Raw genomic sequence first — 18,200 nt, forward strand, 5'->3', positions numbered from 1 at the left:
CCAGGCCGCCGAGCAGGACATCCAGGTCCGACCGCGCCGACAGGAGAGAAAGGTAGGGTGGAACGTTCGTCTTTCACTGGGCGTCTTGCTACAGGGACTGCGGCGTATCCGGGCGATAGCGCTACGACGAGAGAGCAGAGGCGTCCGGACAATTAAAGTGCATTGTAAACTGAGCTCAAATAAAGACCCGAGAACGAAACTGCGAGTGTTATTACTGGTAACCGGGTGATCGCGTTATTATATAAATTTGGTGGGACGAACGCACAAACTCTACTGAGCTAGCCGCACGTATTCCGTAGCGAGCAGATAAATAAAATCAGTTCGTTACATCTGGCGCCCAACGTGGGCCACGAACCCACGACCCTGAGATTAAGAGTCTCATGCTCTACCGACTGAGCTAGCCGGGCTTCGGATGAGAGAACGAAACTGCGAGTGTTATTACTGGTAACCGGGTGATCGCGTTATTATATAAATTTGGTGGGACGAACGCACAAACTCTACTGAGCTAGCCGCACGTATTCCGTAGTGAGCAGATAAATAAAATCAGTTCGTTACATCTGGCGCCCAAATAACGTGATTATCCCGGCAGTAAACACAAATAAAGCAGTATGGGTAGAAGTTGGATCTACCGTCTCAAAAAGGAAGATTTCGCGTATGTCGCACAGAGGTTGCGCATATCGCTGTCCGGAAGGACAGAGGACATGCGGAAAGCCCTAGCGGAGTACTACGCAGAGACAGAGAACGACCCAAAACTCGCAGCAATCTGGACAGAATTGGAGGCAACATATCCGGACAGACCAGGTCCAAGCATAAAGCTTACGAACCCCGAGGGGGAAGACTTAATCGCAAGTCTGAACATGGAGGAGATGTTTCAAGAAGGGCAACGGAGAGAGACAAGCAGGGAAAGGAGGCCAAGTGCAGAAAGACCCAGGCCCAGCCCGCCAGACTACGCGAAAGTAGCGAAGCAAGTAAGAGAGTGGTCTTTTCGCTTCGACGGAGAAGAAAAACCACTCGAATTCCTGGAGCAGGTGGAATGGTCCGCAAACACATACGGGTTGGACCTGAACATGATTCCCCGAGCCATGCCGGAATTAATGCAGGGAAAGGCTCTGAAGTGGTACATAGCCAACAACAAGCACTGGAGGACTTGGGCCGAGTTCATAGACAGTTTCCAGACGTATTTCCTGCCCAGGGGATACTTCACGAAGCTCGCGGACAAGGTGAGACAAAGGAAGCAAGGGTACAGGGAGGCATTCAAGGACTACATGGTCGAGATGCAGACCCTAATAAGACCCCTTGGGTATGGGAAGAAAGAAACGCTGGAGCTCATCAAGGAGAACTGCACGCCAGACCTTCGAATAGCGTTGAGATCCTACCACGTGGACGACCTAGAGGCTCTCATGATCCTGGCAGATGAATACGAGGAACTGCACAGGGAACGGGAGGCATTTGCGGAAGAGCACAAATACAGCCGCAACAAAGCCCCGGCCGCAACACACGTCACGTGCAGAAGGTGTGAGGACTCAGGAGATCCAGGCACGCATACCCGGGAACAGTGGGCACAATATACCCCGGTCCAGGCCAGGCGACAAAACACGACCCTATGGAGGCGGCCAGTCACTGCACAGAGACACACTGGACCAACGTCAGGGGGCAACCCGGGTCAGAACCCAACCCATATTGCCAATCCACAGGAAGCGTGTCGCAGGTGCGGCGGACACGGCCATTGGGCAAGAGGCTGCCGCGAACAGAGGCTGCTGTTCTGCTGGATGTGCGGGAAAGTAGGAGTCCGAAGCACAGAATGCTGCCAGAGAACGGGAAATGGCCAGCGATCCCAGCCGCAGAGAGACGGGCCGGGGTCGCAAGTTGCCGCCTCTCCAAACTAACCGGAAAACTAATCGAGGAGGAGCAGCAGTTGTCCGCAGCGGTAAAGATCGGTGGGGACACGTACAAGGCCACGATCGACACCGGGGCAACAGCAAGCTTCATAAGTGAAGAGCTGGCGGACAAGCTGGCTGCCCAGGGAGCGATTACAAGGACACGACGGCAGGTTAGGTTGGCAGATGGAAGGTGTGGCGAAATCAACGCAAAGCTCGAAATAGGAGTGGAGTTCGGCAACAGGCGACTCGTCATGAGCCTGCTAGTATTACCAGGGATAGTGGATGCATTGGTGCTGGGGTGGAATTTCCTCACGCAAGTCGGGGCCGAGATCAAGTGCGCCGGTCATGAAATCCGAATACCGGCCAGAGGCAGACACAACGGGTGGCTCGAGGAGAAGTTGTCGGTCGCATTAGTCCAAAAGGACGGCGAAGAGGACCACGTGAACCAATTCCTGGAAACAGAGCTCGCGGAGTTTCAAGCCATGACCGGAACGTCGAGTATAGCCGAGCACACGATAACCATGAAGGACGATAAGCCAATCAAGCAGAGATACTACCCCAAGAATGCAAAGATTCAAGGGGAGATCAACGCGAAGGTGGACGAACTGCTGAAGATGGGGATGATAGAGCATTCAAGGAGCCCGTACAGCTCACCCATAGTCATGGTGAAGAAGAAAACGGGAAAATGGAGATTATGCGTGGACTTCAGGCAGATAAACGCGAACTCCATAAAGGATGCCTACCCGATGCCACGGATAAACTACATCCTCGATCAACTAAGGGAGGCGCGATTTATAAGCAGCCTGGACCTAAAGGATGGGTATTGGCAAATACAACTGGAAGAGTCAATCAAGCCGGGGCTTCACGGCCTTCACGGTCCCAGGGAAAGGGCTGTTCCAATGGAAGGTGATGCCATTTGGGTTATACTCCGCGTCGGCCACATTTCAACGGGCCCTGGATCAGGTGATTGGACCGGAAATGTCGCCGCATGCATTTGCGTATCAGGACGACATCATCGTGATTGGCCGCACCCTAGAGGAACACAAGAGAAACCTTAGGGAGGTATTCAGTCGCCTGAAGAAAGTGAACCTGAAAATGAACCCGGAAAAATGCCAGTTCTTCAAACAAGAACTTCTGTACCTAGGACACCGCGTCACAAGCCAAGGGATAGGCACGGACCCAGAGAAGGTAGCAGCGATAGCCCAGCTAGAACCACCGTCATCGGTCCGAGAACTGAGGCAATACCTTGGAGTCGCATCGTGGTACCGACGTTTCGTGCCTGACTTCGCGCGCATCGTAAGGCCACTCAACGACCTCCTCCGCAAGGGTACCAAGTGGACATGGTCACAGGACCACCAGCAAGCCTTCGAGGAGGTAAAAGCCAGATTGGTTACCGACCCAGTCTTGGCGTGCCCCGACTTCGGGAGAACGTTCATCCTGCAAACGGACGCCAGTGACTACGGGATTGGGGCAATTCTCACGCAGGATACAGAAGATGGCGAAAGGGTCATTTCATACTCTAGCCGGACCCTAAACGGAGCCGAGAAAAACTACTCGACAACGGAGAAGGAATGTTTGGCAATTGTGTGGGCTATTCGGAAGCTAAGGCCGTACCTTGAGGGATACCACTTTAAGGTGGTGACGGATCATATGGCGCTGAAGTGGCTGAACAGCATAGAAAGCCCTTCGGGAAGAATTGCCAGATGGGCGTTGGAGCTGCAGCAGTATGACTTCGAGGTAGCATATAGGAAAGGCCGGTTGAACGTGGTAGCAGACGCATTGTCGAGGCAGCCACTGCCAGAGTCGGTCTCAGCAGAACCCGACATGCTGAGAAGAACACAGGACAAGGAGGCCGAAGCGGAGTGCAGCTGGATCAAGGAAATGCGAGAAAAACTAAAAACACAGCCTCAAAAGTTCCCAGACTACGTGTGGGAGGGTAGCACCCTTTACAGGCAGATTCCGCATAGAGCAGGGAACGAAGATGTAATGACCTGGAAGCTATGTGTTCCGCGGCAGCTGAGAGAAACGGTCTTGCGTGAAAACCACGACGCCCCAGCAGCCGGTCATGTAGGCAGTCGGAAGACGATTGCACGGCTTGCAGCCCGGTACTACTGGCCAGGAATGCAGAGAGACGCAAGGGCCTACGTTCGGAAGTGCGAGGACTGCGCCAGGTTCAAACCGAATCAGCGACAGGCGGCGGGAAAGATGCTGACACAGATTCCGGAGGAGCCCTGGGCGACAGTGTGCGCCGATTTCGTCGGACCACTACCGAGGTCGAAACACGGAAACAGTATGTTGTTGGTACTGATCGACAGGTTTTCGAAGTGGACGGAGTTGGTGCCTTTGCGAACAGCCACGGCGGAAACGTTGCAGAAAGCGTTCAGGGAACGCATAGTTTCACGATTTGGAGTACCGAAGGTGGTGATCACGGACAACGGCGTGCAGTTCACGAGCCGGGTTTTTAAGAAGTTCCTCAACGACATGGGGATAAAGCAGCAGTTTACGGCACCGTATACCCCACAGGAGAATCCGACAGAGAGAGCAAACCGCACGGTGAAGACAATGATAGCGCAGTTTGCCGGACAGAACCAGAGGAATTGGGATGAAAGGTGGCCCGAAATCATGCTGGCCGTGAACTCCAGTGTTTCGGAGTCCACAGGATACTCACCGGCATTTTTGACACAGGGCCGCGAGCCAAGACTACCGAACGCACTCTATGACAGAGAAACGCTAGGTACGGGAAGGCAACCAGAGTCACCGGAAGGAAACGCTGAGAAGATGAGAGAGGTCTTCGAGATTGTGCGCAGGAACCTAGAGAGGGTGTCCCAGGACCAAGCAAGGCATTACAACCTGCGGAGAAGGCAGTGGAAGCCAAGCGTCGGTGAAGTGGTGTGGGCCAAGGAGCACCATTTGTCTAAAGCGGCTGAAGGGTTTGCGGCCAAACTAGCTCCGAGGTTCGATGGACCGTACCAAATTGTGGATTTCATATCGCCGGTGATATGTAAGATTCGCCACCGGACGAACAAAAAGGAACGCACGGTACATGTCAGCGACCTAAAACAGCAGGATCAGGAGGAGAAGGGTGGCCAGAACGTGGAGTCGGATCCATCGGAAGGCATGCAGGAGAACGACAACACCTGAGAACGGACTGGGTTCGGCAGCCGTTCTAGCGTCAGGCCGAGGAGAGAGTCAACGGAGGCAGACTGCGAGTCTGACAACCATTACAGCGTCAGGCCAAGGCGAGAGTCAACGGCTGCGGACCGCGAGCGAACCAGAGTGTTGCCGCGACAACCACCACCAGGGAAGAGTAGGGCTCCGATTCCAGAAAAGTTGAAGATGACAGTACCTGAGAGCGGACGAGGCTCGACAACCGTTCTAGCGTCAGGCAAAGGCGAGAGTCAACGGAACAGACGGCGAGTCCGACAACCGTTTTAGCGTCAGGCCAAGGCGAGAGTCAACGGAGGCGGACCACGAGCGGACCAGAATATTGCCTCAACAACCAAACCAGGGGATAATAAGGCCACTAACGGCGGGAAGCGGAGAAACAACGGAACCTGAGAACGGACGAGGGTCGCCAACCGTTCTAGCGTCAGGCCAGGGCGAGAGTCAACGGGTGAAGACTGTAAGGCCAACAACCGTTCTAGCGTCAGGCCAAGGCGAGAGTCAACGAAGGCAGGCCACGAGCGAACCAGAGCACCAGTGAACATTCCCGACGGAAGCGGGACAGAAGGAGACCCGATCCGACTCCAACAAAAAAAAAAAAAAAAAAAAAAAAAAAACCCACGAAGGAAGTAGCAGACTACGGGGCCAGGACCAACCGGGCAATAAGCTCGTTGAATATCCCGAAGAAAGAAGAGAGACGGTACGAGAGTCAAGGAAACAGTACCGTAAGAACGAGCGTCTGGAGTCGGAGACCGACAAAGTCAGACTTAAGGCCGGGCCAGAAACGCCAGCACCAGAGAGCAGATTTCTATCTGCTGGTGGGAAGAGATCGACGCCGACGTAGGCCACCGTGGGACATAACGGTAAGGGTCTAAAAGGGAGAAGCGAAACCGAGGTGTAATGGGAGGCCGAGCGAAGGGCCCAAGTCACAAGAAGTTCGACAACCAAAATGAGCGCAACTACCGTGATGCACCAAACGACGAGGCTGGCCGCTAGGGGTCAGAAGGTCAAAGGACCCGTCGAGGGGCAAGGACGGTCGGGGGGTAGGCGTATGCCTAATCCTCGGCCCACCCGAACTCCAAGGCGCGGTGCCGAGGACGAGCGGGGAGAGGACCCGGAGCCCGTGGTCACATCAGACGAAAGCGAGCTGCAGTGGGAGGAGGACCCGAAGGAGGAAAGGAGGACCTGGCGGCTGAAGAGGGCCATGAGCGGGGCCGATAACCGGATCCTTCCGGGGACCGCGCCGGCGTTCGAGGAGGCCAGACAGAACCCTAGAGGGAGCGGGGGGACGTCAGCGGCGATGGCAAACGCCATCGTGAAGATGCGGAAGCTGGAGGCCGACCGAGTGGCGGCCAGGGGAGCCCCACAGTCGGAACGGATGGCAGCGAGGGAGGAGTATGAGGCCGCCAAGGCAGCGCGCGTCCGCATGCAGCAACGGGCGGCCATGGCGGCCAGGCACGAAATCCAGCAAAGAGCGAGGACCAAGGAGGAGGAGGAGAAGAAGTGGCTCAAGGAGCTCGAAAGGGCAGAGAAGGAGGAGTGCGCGGCGTGGGAGCTGGTTCCCTGGCACGAGGGGGAAGAAGCCGGTGGCAAAGGGGGAGAAGTACCCGCCACTCCGCGGTACATTCATTCGGAGGAGATGGTAAAGGAAGGAACCCCGGAGCCGTCCCCACCCCCGTCACCCATAGCGTCAACAAGGATCCCACCTACGCCCCGGCCACGGCACTGGCCACCCAGCCCCCCACCCAACCCGGTGCCGACCGTCCGTCCACCCACGGCTCCGCCAACCCACCCGGAACCCCAGGACCCCGTGGGAGACCAGGACCCTCCGATCCCGCACGCCAGGGTGTCGCACCAAGTGAGGGAGTATACGGAAGGAGGCAGACGATGGCGGCAACAAGTCGTCACTTGGACCTGGCCGATTACCCCCGAAGGACCTGAGGAAGAAGAGGCGCCGGTCCATGGCGGTGGGGCTCCGCCAACCCCGGACACGACGGCCGAGCTGGAGAAGGGGCAATGGGTGTGGCCATCACCCAAGGACACCCCAAGGCCCGGACTCCAGCGGCAGTCATCCGCTCCAGCGGTTGGTGTACCCGCATCCCGGCCGTCCTGGGTGCGGATGGCATCTGCGTCGGAGGTCCAGCGGTGGGCTCCGATTCCGGAGGCGGAATGGCCCGCGGGAGTCATGTAGGAGCCGGTAATCCGGGACGCCAAGCGCCGAGGTAGCCGCCGGTGCGTGGTCCTGCACCGCGGAAATAAGAGGTTCCGAGTGAGGGTAGCGGCGACGGGGATCCGTTTGTTCGGGCTGGTGAACGAGTGTCCGGGTAGCTGATCCCGCCCGGAGTTGATAATAAAACAAAAAGGAATCCAAAAAGCAAACACAAGAAAACACGTAGCACATTATTTAAAGGGACGGATCACACGAACGCGCACAACACATAGGGTATATTTGGCATAGGATTTACAGCATGTCAAAAGAATTTCATATGGGCGAAATCTGGAAGAGAAGAGGAGTAAAAGTTAGTGAGCACTTGAAAGAGGTGAAAAGCACCGGCAGGAACTCACGTGTGGGTCGACGTGAGCGTTGACGGAATCCCAAGAGTGTTCCGCGGTAACCGCAGGACCGGATTTTAAATTTTCCCGAAGAAAGGGGGAGATGTGAGGAGTTAAACTCGGCACAAATGCGAATAGTGATCGCATAAGGAGGGCCTGCCGTTGCCAGTTACGCAACAAGGCAAAGCGTAGTAACGGCAGTGCGAAGCCCAGAGAGAGAGAGTTTGGAGACTCTGGGCTGGAGAAAGAGAGTTTGGAGACTCTAGAGGAAGAGAGTTTGGAGACTCGGGAAATGGAGAGAGAGAGGATGGAGATTCCGGACTTGCTGAAAAGAGAGTTTGGAGAGTCAGCAGGCTTAAAGGCAATTAACGGGACAAATCGAACTTTGGACCGGCCAACGGTAAAATCGTGGACTTTGGATCCGGAGACTGGAGACCAAAGGGATAAACCGTTAGAGGTGGCCTATATAAACAGGCCGAGCGCTGGAAGCGAGACCGACAGTCAAGGAAAGCAAGTGTACGAGTCAGCAACGTAGAACGAAGTCAGCAGAGGAGCTACGACCGTGATAGTCACCAAGGAGCAAGATCGCTACGTCAAGACGTTCGGGACGAGAAGGTCTCCGAACTGAGACGCAGGTAGCTGAGGTCCAAACGACGAAGCACGAGTAGCCAGGAGGCAAACGACAGGAGAGGCCAGATCTAAGCGGGCACCAGAGGAAGCGGCAGGGATTGTGGTGTAGACCCGGTGGACTGTGTAGGAGATCGCGTGCTTGAACCAGGCGATAGCCTGGTGTGTCCGTGCAATCCAATCAGGCGTGGTACCGGCGCCGCCAGTCCGAACCAGACGTGGGGTGACGCGTTGCTGTTCCACAGGCGTATGCCTTGGGAATCACAGCCGTGAGCTTCCGTGAGTCTGCGTACGACAACAATTCTCAGCCCACGCGACAAGCGCCCATAACGAAGATCCGCGCCACCCAGGACGACGAAAGCAGCAGGACAGGGGAACCAGGCCGCCGAGCAGGACATCCAGGTCCGACCGCGCCGACAGGAGAGAAAGGTAGGGTGGAACGTTCGTCTTTCACTGGGCGTCTTGCTACAGGGACTGCGGCGTATCCGGGCGATAGCGCGGTGCGTCGGAAGGAACTGAACAAGCGTCTGGCGGGACCGGCCGGGACAGAGCAAGGGACAAGAGGTTGTGGCTAGCGAGGCGTATGCCTTTGAGAGCCCGGCAATCGTTCACCCTAGTCTGAGAACGGTGACGCTTCCCTAAGCCCTCGACCTTCCTTCTCGCGCGTCAGCGGCAATACCAAGCGAAGGTCCGACGCTACGACGAGAGAGCAGAGGCGTCCGGACAATTAAAGTGCATTGTAAACTGAGCTCAAATAAAGACCCGAGAACGAAACTGCGAGTGTTATTACTGGTAACCGGGTGATCGCGTTATTATATAAATTTGGTGGGACGAACGCACAAACTCTACTGAGCTAGCCGCACGTATTCCGTAGCGAGCAGATAAATAAAATCAGTTCGTTACATCTGGCGCCCAAATAACGTGATTATCCCGGCAGTAAACACAAATAAAGCAGTATGGGTAGAAGTTGGACCTACCGTCTCAAAAAGGAAGATTTCGCGTATGTCGCACAGAGGTTGCGCATATCGCTGTCCGGAAGGACAGAGGACATGCGGAAAGCCCTAGCGGAGTACTACGCAGAGACAGAGAACGACCCAAAACTCGCAGCAATCTGGACAGAATTGGAGGCAACATATCCGGACAGACCAGGTCCAAGCATAAAGCTTACGAACCCCGAGGGGGAAGACTTAATCGCAAGTCTGAACATGGAGGAGATGTTTCAAGAAGGGCAACGGAGAGAGACAAGCAGGGAAAGGAGGCCAAGTCCAGAAAGACCCAGGCCCAACCCGCCAGACTACGCGAAAGTAGCGAAGCAAGTAAGAGAGTGGTCTTTTCGCTTCGAAGGAGAAGAAAAACCACTCGAATTCCTGGAGCAGGTGGAATGGTCCGCAAACACATACGGGTTGGACCTGAACATGATTCCCCGAGCCATGCCGGAATTAATGCAGGGAAAGGCTCTGAAGTGGTACATAGCCAACAACAAGCACTGGAGGACTTGGGCCGAGTTCATAGACAGTTTCCAGACGTATTTCCTGCCCAGGGGATACTTCACGAAGCTCGCGGACAAGGTGAGACAAAGGAAGCAAGGGTACAGGGAGGCATTCAAGGACTACATGGTCGAGATGCAGACCCTAATAAGACCCCTTGCGTATGGGAAGAAAGAAACGCTGGAGCTCATCAAGGAGAACTGCACGCCAGACCTCCGAATAGCGTTGAGATCCTACCACGTGGACGACCTAGAGGCTCTCATGATCCTGGCAGATGAATACGAGGAACTGCACAGGGAACGGGAGGCATTTGCGGAAGAGCACAAATACAGCCGCAACAAAGCCCCGGCCGCAACACACGTCACGTGCAGAAGGTGTGAGGACTCAGGAGATCCAGGCACGCATACCCGGGAACAGTGGGCACAATATACCCCGGTCCAGACCAGGCGATAAAACACGATCCTATGGAGGCCGCCTGTCACTGCACAGAGACACACTGGAACAACGTCAGGGGGCAACCCGGGTCAGAACCCAACCCATATTGCCAATCCACAGGAAGCGTGTCGCAGGTGCGGCGGACACGGCCATTGGGCAAGAGGCTGCCGAGAACAGAGGCTGCTGTTCTGCTGGATGTGCGGGAAAGTAGGAGTCCGAAGCACAGAATGCTGCCAGAGAACGGGAAATGGCCAGCGATCCCAGCCGCAGAGAGACGGGCCGGGGTCGCAAGATGCCGCCTCTCCAAACTAACCGGAAAACTAATCGAGGAGGAGCAGCAGTTGTCCGCAGCGGTAAAGATCGGTGGGGACACGTACAAGGCCACGATCGACACCGGGGCAACAGCAAGCTTCATAAGTGAAGAGCTGGCGGACAAGCTGGCTGCCCAGGGAGCGATTACAAGGACACGACGGCAGGTTAGGTTGGCAGATGGAAGGTGTGGCGAAATCAACGCAAAGCTCGAAATAGGAGTGGAGTTCGGCAACAGGCGACTCGTCATGAGCCTGCTAGTATTACCAGGGATAGTGGATGCATTGGTGCTGGGGTGGAATTTCCTCACGCAAGTCGGGGCCGAGATCAAGTGCGCCGGTCATGAAATCCGAATACCGGCCAGAGGCAGACACAACGGGTGGCTCGAGGAGAAGTTGTCGGTCGCATTAGTCCAAAAGGACGGCGAAGAGGACCACGTGAACCAATTCCTGGAAACAGAGCTCGCGGAGTTTCAAGCCATGACCGGAACGTCGAGTATAGCCGAGCACACGATAACCATGAAGGACGATAAGCCAATCAAGCAGAGATACTACCCCAAGAATGCAAAGATTCAAGGGAGATCAACGCGAAGGTGGACGAACTGCTGAAGATGGGGATGATAGAGCATTCAAGGAGCCCGTACAGCTCACCCATAGTCATGGTGAAGAAGAAAACGGGAAAATGGAGATTATGCGTGGACTTCAGGCAGATAAACGCGAACTCCATAAAGGATGCCTACCCGATGCCACGGATAAACTACATCCTCGATCAACTAAGGGAGGCGCGATTTATAAGCAGCCTGGACCTAAAGGATGGGTATTGGCAAATACCACTGGAAGAGTCAAGCCGGGGCTTCACGGCCTTCACTGTCCCAGGGAAAGGGCTGTTCCAATGGAAGGTGATGCCATTTGGGTTATACTCCGCGTCGGCCACATTTCAACGGGCCCTGGATCAGGTGATTGGACCGGAAATGTCGCCGCATGCATTTGCGTATCAGGACGACATCATCGTGATTGGCCGCACCCTAGAGGAACACAAGAGAAACCTCAGGGAGGTATTCAGTCGCCTGAAGAAAGCGAACCTGAAAATAAACCCGGAAAAATGCCAGTTCTTCAAACAAGAACTTCTGTACCTAGGACACCGCGTCACAAGCCAAGGGATAGGCACGGACCCAGAGAAGGTAGCAGCGATAGCCCAGCTAGAACCACCGTCATCGGTCCGAGAACTGAGGCAATACCTTGGAGTCGCATCGTGGTACCGACGTTTCGTGCCTGACTTCGCGCGCATCGTAAGGCCACTCAACGACCTCCTCCGCAAGGGTACGAAGTGGACATGGTCACAGGACCACCAGCAAGCCTTCGAGGAAGTAAAAGCCAGATTGGTTACCGACCCAGTCTTGGCGTGCCCCGACTTCGGGAGAACGTTCATCCTGCAAACGGACGCCAGTGACTACGGGATTGGGGCAATTCTCACGCAGGATACAGAAGATGGCGAAAGGGTCATTTCATACTCTAGCCGGACCCTAAACGGAGCCGAGAAAAACTACTCGACAACGGAGAAGGAATGTTTGGCAATTGTGTGGGCTATTCGGAAGCTAAGGCCGTACCTTGAGGGATACCACTTTAAGGTGGTGACGGATCATATGGCGCTGAAGTGGCTGAACAGCATAGAAAGCCCTTCGGGAAGAATTGCCAGATGGGCGTTGGAGCTGCAGCAGTATGACTTCGAGGTAGCATATAGGAAAGGCCGGTTGAACGTGGTAGCAGACGCATTGTCGAGGCAGCCACTGCCAGAGTCGGTCTCAGCAGAACCCGACATGCTGAGAAGAACACAGGACAAGGAGGCCGAAGCGGAGTGCAGCTGGATCAAGGAAATGCGAGAAAAACTAAAAGCACAGCCTCAAAAGTTCCCAGACTACGTGTGGGAGGGTAGCACCCTTTACAGGCAGATTCCGCATAGAGCAGGGAACGAAGATGTAATGACCTGGAAGCTATGTGTTCCGCGGCAGCTGAGAGAAACGGTCTTGCGTGAAAACCACGACGCCCCAGCAGCCGGTCATGTAGGCAGTCGGAAGACGATTGCACGGCTTGCAGCCCGGTACTACTGGCCAGGAATGCAGAGAGACGCAAGGGCCTACGTTCGGAAGTGCGAGGACTGCGCCAGGTTCAAACCGAATCAGCGACAGGCGGCGGGAAAGATGCTGACACAGATTCCGGAGGAGCCCTGGGCGACAGTGTGCGCCGATTTCGTCGGACCACTACCGAGGTCGAAACACGGAAACAGTATGTTGTTGGTACTGATCGACAGGTTTTCGAAGTGGACGGAGTTGGTGCCTTTGCGAACAGCCACGGCGGAAACGTTGCAGAAAGCGTTCAGGGAACGCATAGTTTCACGATTTGGAGTACCGAAGGTGGTGATCACGGACAACGGCGTGCAGTTCACGAGCCGGGTTTTTAAGAAGTTCCTCAACGACATGGGGATAAAGCAGCAGTTTACGGCACCGTATACCCCACAGGAGAATCCGACAGGGAGAGCAAACCGCACGGTGAAGACAATGATAGCGCAGTTTGCCGGACAGAACCAGAGGAATTGGGATGAAAGGTGGCCCGAAATCATGCTGCCCGTGAACTCCAGTGTTTCGGAGTCCACAGGATACTCACCGGCATTTTTGACACAGGGCCGCGAGCCAAGACTACCGAACGCACTCTATGACAGAGAAACGCTAGGTACGGGAAGGCAACCAGAGTCACCGGAAGGAAACGCTGAGAAGATGAGAGAGGTCTTCGAGATTGTGCGCAGGAACCTAGAGAGGGTGTCCCAGGACCAAGCAAGGCATTACAACCTGCGGAGAAGGCAGTGGAAGCCAAGCGTCGGTGAAGTGGTGTGGGCCAAGGAGCACCATTTGTCTAAAGCGGCTGAAGGGTTTGCGGCCAAACTAGCTCCGAGGTTCGATGGACCGTACCAAATTGTGGATTTCATATCGCCGGTGATATGTAAGATTCGCCACCGGACGAACAAAAAGGAACGCACGGTACATGTCAGCGACCTAAAACAGCAGGATCAGGAGGAGAAGGGTGGCCAGAACGTGGAGTCGGATCCATCGGAAGGCATGCAGGAGAACGACAACACCTGAGAACGGACTGGGTTCGGCAGCCGTTCTAGCGTCAGGCCGAGGCGAGAGTCAACGGAGGCAGACTGCGAGTCTGACAACCATTACAGCGTCAGGCCAAGGCGAGAGTCAACGGCTGCGGACCGCGAGCGAACCAGAGTGTTGCCGCGACAACCACCACCAGGGAAGAGTAGGGCTCCGATTCCAGAAAAGTTGAAGATGACAGTACCTGAGAGCGGACGAGGCTCGACAACCGTTCTAGCGTCAGGCAAAGGCGAGAGTCAACGGAACAGACGGCGAGTCCGACAACCGTTTTAGCGTCAGGCCAAGGCGAGAGTCAACGGAGGCGGACCACGAGCGGACCAGAATATTGCCTCAACAACCAAACCAGGGGATAATAAGGCCACTAACGGCGGGAAGCGGAGAAACAACGGAACCTGAGAACGGACGAGGGTCGCCAACCGTTCTAGCGTCAGGCCAGGGCGAGAGTCAACGGGTGAAGACTGTAAGGCCAACAACCGTTCTAGCGTCAGGCCAAGGCGAGAGTCAACGAAGGCAGGCCACAAGCGAACCAGAGCACCAGTGAACATTCCCGACGGAAGCGGGACAGAAGGAGACCCGATCCGACTCCAACAAAAAAAAAAAAAAAAAAAAAAACCCACGAAGGAAGTAGCAGACTACGGGGCCAGGACTTAGGGACAAAGAGGCCATGCAACCGGGCAATAAGCTCGTTGAATATCCCGAAGAAAGAAGAGAGACGGTACGAGAGTCAAGGAAACAGTACCGTAAGAACGAGCGTCTGGAGTCGGAGACCGACAAAGTCAGACTAAAGGACGGGCCAGAAACGCCAGCACCAGAGAGCAGATTTCTATCTGCTGGTGGGAAGAGATCGACGCCGACGTAGGCCACCGTGGGACATAACGGTAAGGGTCTAAAAGGGAGAAGCGAAACCGAGGTGTAATGGGAGGCCGAGCGAAGGGCCCAAGTCACAAGAAGTTCGACAACCAAAATGAGCGCAACTACCGTGATGCACCAAACGACGAGGCTGGCCGCTAGGGGTCAGAAGGTCAAAGGACCCGTCGAGGGGCAAGGACGGTCGGGGGGTAGGCGTATGCCTAATCCTCGGCCCACCCGAACTCCAAGGCGCGGTGCCGAGGACGAGCGGGGAGAGGACCCGGAGCCCGTGGTCACATCAGACGAAAGCGAGCTGCAGTGGGAGGAGGACCCGAAGGAGGAAAGGAGGACCTGGCGGCTGAAGAGGGCCATGAGCGGGGCCGATAACCGGATCCTTCCGGGGACCGCGCCGGCGTTCGAGGAGGCCAGACAGAACCCTAGAGGGAGCGGGGGGACGTCAGCGGCGATGGCAAACGCCATCGTGAAGATGCGGAAGCTGGAGGCCGACCGAGTGGCGGCCAGGGGAGCCCCACAGTCGGAACGGATGGCAGCGAGGGAGGAGTAAAAGTTAGTGAGCACTTGAAAGAGGTGAAAAGCACCGGCAGGAACTCACGTGTGGGTCGAAGGGCGGCCAGAAAAGGAGTCCTTCCGCGAGTGCCGGTCCTCCTCCAGGAAAAGGGGGTCCATGTCGAGGCCATCTGCAGCAAGGAAGAGCAGGAGGTCAGCAGGCGCAAACACAAGAGAAGGAAAACGTATATAGAGCACTCACGTGTATGCCGAAGGCGAAAGCCCGAAGAGAAAGCAGTCATCCGCGGCATCGGGGTCCGTCGAGGGAGGGGGGGGTCCGAAGAGAGTCCTAAGCTGCCAAGAGAAAGTGGAATGAAGGAAGGGAAAAGGGAAATTTCGAAGAGAAAAACTTACCTAAAATTCCTTCTGTCGTCAACATTTGCGGAGTCACCATGTGCTTAGGGAAGGGGGCGCCTCGATCACAAGGCGGTCGATCGGCACTCGATAGTGTCAATCGATGGGCAAAAACAGCGGAAAAGGCAGCACATGACGGGTCACACTACGGAAATACCAGGGTCACCAAGTGGCAACGCCGCCCCAACGGGAGTTATCGGGATCTATCGGTAACAATCGATCAACGGCGAATGGTGTGACCAGATGACGAGAAGACAAAAAATGTGGAACGCGGGAAGAGGAGCGTAGAACGAAGAAGCATCACGGAAGTACGTATGAGCGGCAAGTTTGAAACTAAGAACGAGGAATACACTCAAAGGAGATCGGCGCTGTGGAACTCGAGACGGAGCTGTGAGCGTTGACGGAATCCCAAGAGTGTTCCGCGGTAACCGCAGGACCGGATTTTAAATTTTCCCGAAGAAAGGGGGAGATGTGAGGAGTTAAACTCGGCACAAATGCGAATAGTGATCGCATAAGGAGGGCCTGCCGTTGCCAGTTACGCAACAAGGCAAAGCGTAGTAACGGCAGTGCGAAGCCCAGAGAGAGAGTTTGGAGACTCTGGGCTGGAGAAAGAGAGTTTGGAGACTCTAGAGGAAGAGAGTTTGGAGACTCGGGAAATGGAGAGAGAGAGGATGGAGATTCCGGACTTGCTGAAAAGAGAGTTTGGAGAGTCAGCAGGCTTAAAGGCAATTAACGGGACAAATCGAACTTTGGACCGGCCAACGGTAAAATCGTGGACTTTGGATCCGGAGACTGGAGACCAAAGGGATAAACCGTTAGAGGTGGCCTATATAAACAGGCCGAGCGCTGGAAGCGAGACCGACAGTCAAGGAAAGCAAGTGTACGAGTCAGCAACGTAGAACGAAGTCAGCAGAGGAGCTACGACCGTGATAGTCACCAAGGAGCAAGATCGCTACGTCAAGACGTTCGGGACGAGAAGGTCTCCGAACTGAGACGCAGGTAGCTGAGGTCCAAACGACGAAGCACGAGTAGCCAGGAGGCAAACGACAGGAGAGGCCAGATCTAAGCGGGCACCAGAGGAAGCGGCAGGGATTGTGGTGTAGACCCGGTGGACTGTGTAGGAGATCGCGTGCTTGAACCAGGCGATAGCCTGGTGTGTCCGTGCAATCCAATCAGGCGTGGTACCGGCGCCGCCAGTCCGAACCAGACGTGGGGTGACGCGTTGCTGTTCCACAGGCGTATGCCTTGGGAATCACAGCCGTGAGCTTCCGTGAGTCTGCGTACGACAACAATTCTCAGCCCACGCGACATGCGCCCATAACGAAGATCCGCGCCACCCAGGACGACGAAAGCAGCAGGACAGGGGAACCAGGCCGCCGACCAGGACATCCAGGTCCGACCGCGCCGACAGGAGAGAAAGGTAGGGTGGAACGTTCGTCTTTCACTGGGCGTCTTGCTACAGGGACTGCGGCGTATCCGGCCGATAGCGCGGTGCGTCGGAAGGAACTGAACAAGCGTCTGGCGGGACCGGCCGGGACAGAGCAAGGGACAAGAGGTTGTGGCTAGCGAGGCGTATGCCTTTGAGAGCCCGCCAATTGTTCACCCTAGTCTGAGAACGGTGACGCTTCCCTAAGCCCTCGACCTTCCTTCTCGCGCGTCAGCGGCAATACCAGGCGAAGGTCCGACGCTACGACGAGAGAGCAGAGGCGTCCGGACAATTAAAGTGCATTGTAAACTGAGCTCAAATAAAGACCCGAGAACGAAACTGCGAGTGTTATTACTGGTAACCGGGTGATCGCGTTATTATATAAATTTGGTGGGACGAACGCACAAACTCTACTGAGCTAGCCGCACGTATTCCGTAGCGAGCAGATAAATAAAATCAGTTCGTTACATCTGGCGCCCAAATAACGTGATTATCCCGGCAGTAAACATAAGTAAAGCAGTATGGGTAGAAGTTGGATCTACCGTCTCAAAAAGGAAGATTTCGCGTATGTCGCACAGAGGTTGCGCATATCGCTGTCCGGAAGGACAGAGGACATGCGGAAAGCCCTAGCGGAGTACTACGCAGAGACAGAGAACGACCCAAAACTCGCAGCAATCTAGACAGAATTGGAGGCAACATATCCGGACAGACCAGGTCCAAGCATAAAGCTTACGAACCCCGAGGGGGAAGACTTAATCGCAAGTCTGAACATGGAGGAGATGTTTCAAGAAGGGCAACGGAGAGAGACAAGCAGGGAAAGGAGGCCAAGTCCAGAAAGACCCAGGCCCAGCCCGCCAGACTACGCGAAAGTAGCGAAGCAAGTAAGAGAGTGGTCTTTTCGCTTCGACGGAGAAGAAAAACCACTCGAATTCCTGGAGCAGGTGGAATGGTCCGCAAACACATACGGGTTGGACCTGAACATGATTCCCCGAGCCATGCCGGAATTAATGCAGGGAAAGGCTCTGAAGTGGTACATAGCCAACAACAAGCACTGGAGGACTTGGGCCGAGTTCATAGACAGTTTCCAGACGTATTTCCTGCCCAGGGGATACTTCACGAAGCTCGCGGACAAGGTGAGACAAAGGAAGCAAGGGTACAGGGAGGCATTCAAGGACTACATGGTCGAGATGCAGACCCTAATAAGACCCCTTTGGTATGGGAAGAAAGAAACGCTGGAGCTCATCAAGGAGAACTGCACGCCAGACCTCCGAATAGCGTTGAGATCCTACCACGTGGACGACCTAGAGGCTCTCATGATCCTGGCAGATGAATACGAGGAACTTCACAGGGAACAGGAGGCATTTGCGGAAGAGCACAAATACAGCCGCAACAAAGCC

At 55.3% G+C, this 18,200-nt stretch overlaps 1 protein-coding gene and 1 non-coding gene across 2 annotated transcripts; one reads left to right on the forward strand and one right to left on the reverse strand.

Annotated features, from left to right (window-relative positions):
* Nucleotides 1-334: 334 nt before the first annotated feature.
* Trnak-cuu lies at nt 335-407 on the reverse strand. Its single transcript has one exon. It is a non-coding gene; the product is annotated as a tRNA-Lys (tRNA).
* Nucleotides 408-5,991: 5,584 nt separating this feature from the next.
* LOC120321046 (protein TsetseEP-like) lies at nt 5,992-7,233 on the forward strand. Its single transcript, XM_039372309.1, has one exon. It carries the CDS (start codon nt 5,992-5,994, stop codon nt 7,231-7,233), a length of 1,242 nt encoding a protein of 413 aa, XP_039228243.1.
* The last annotated feature ends 10,967 nt before the right edge of the window (nt 7,234-18,200 follow it).

The sequence above is a fragment of the Drosophila yakuba genome, chromosome 2R, assembly GCF_016746365.2.
Source record: "Drosophila yakuba strain Tai18E2 chromosome 2R, Prin_Dyak_Tai18E2_2.1, whole genome shotgun sequence".
Classification (NCBI taxonomy): domain Eukaryota; kingdom Metazoa; phylum Arthropoda; class Insecta; order Diptera; family Drosophilidae; genus Drosophila; species Drosophila yakuba.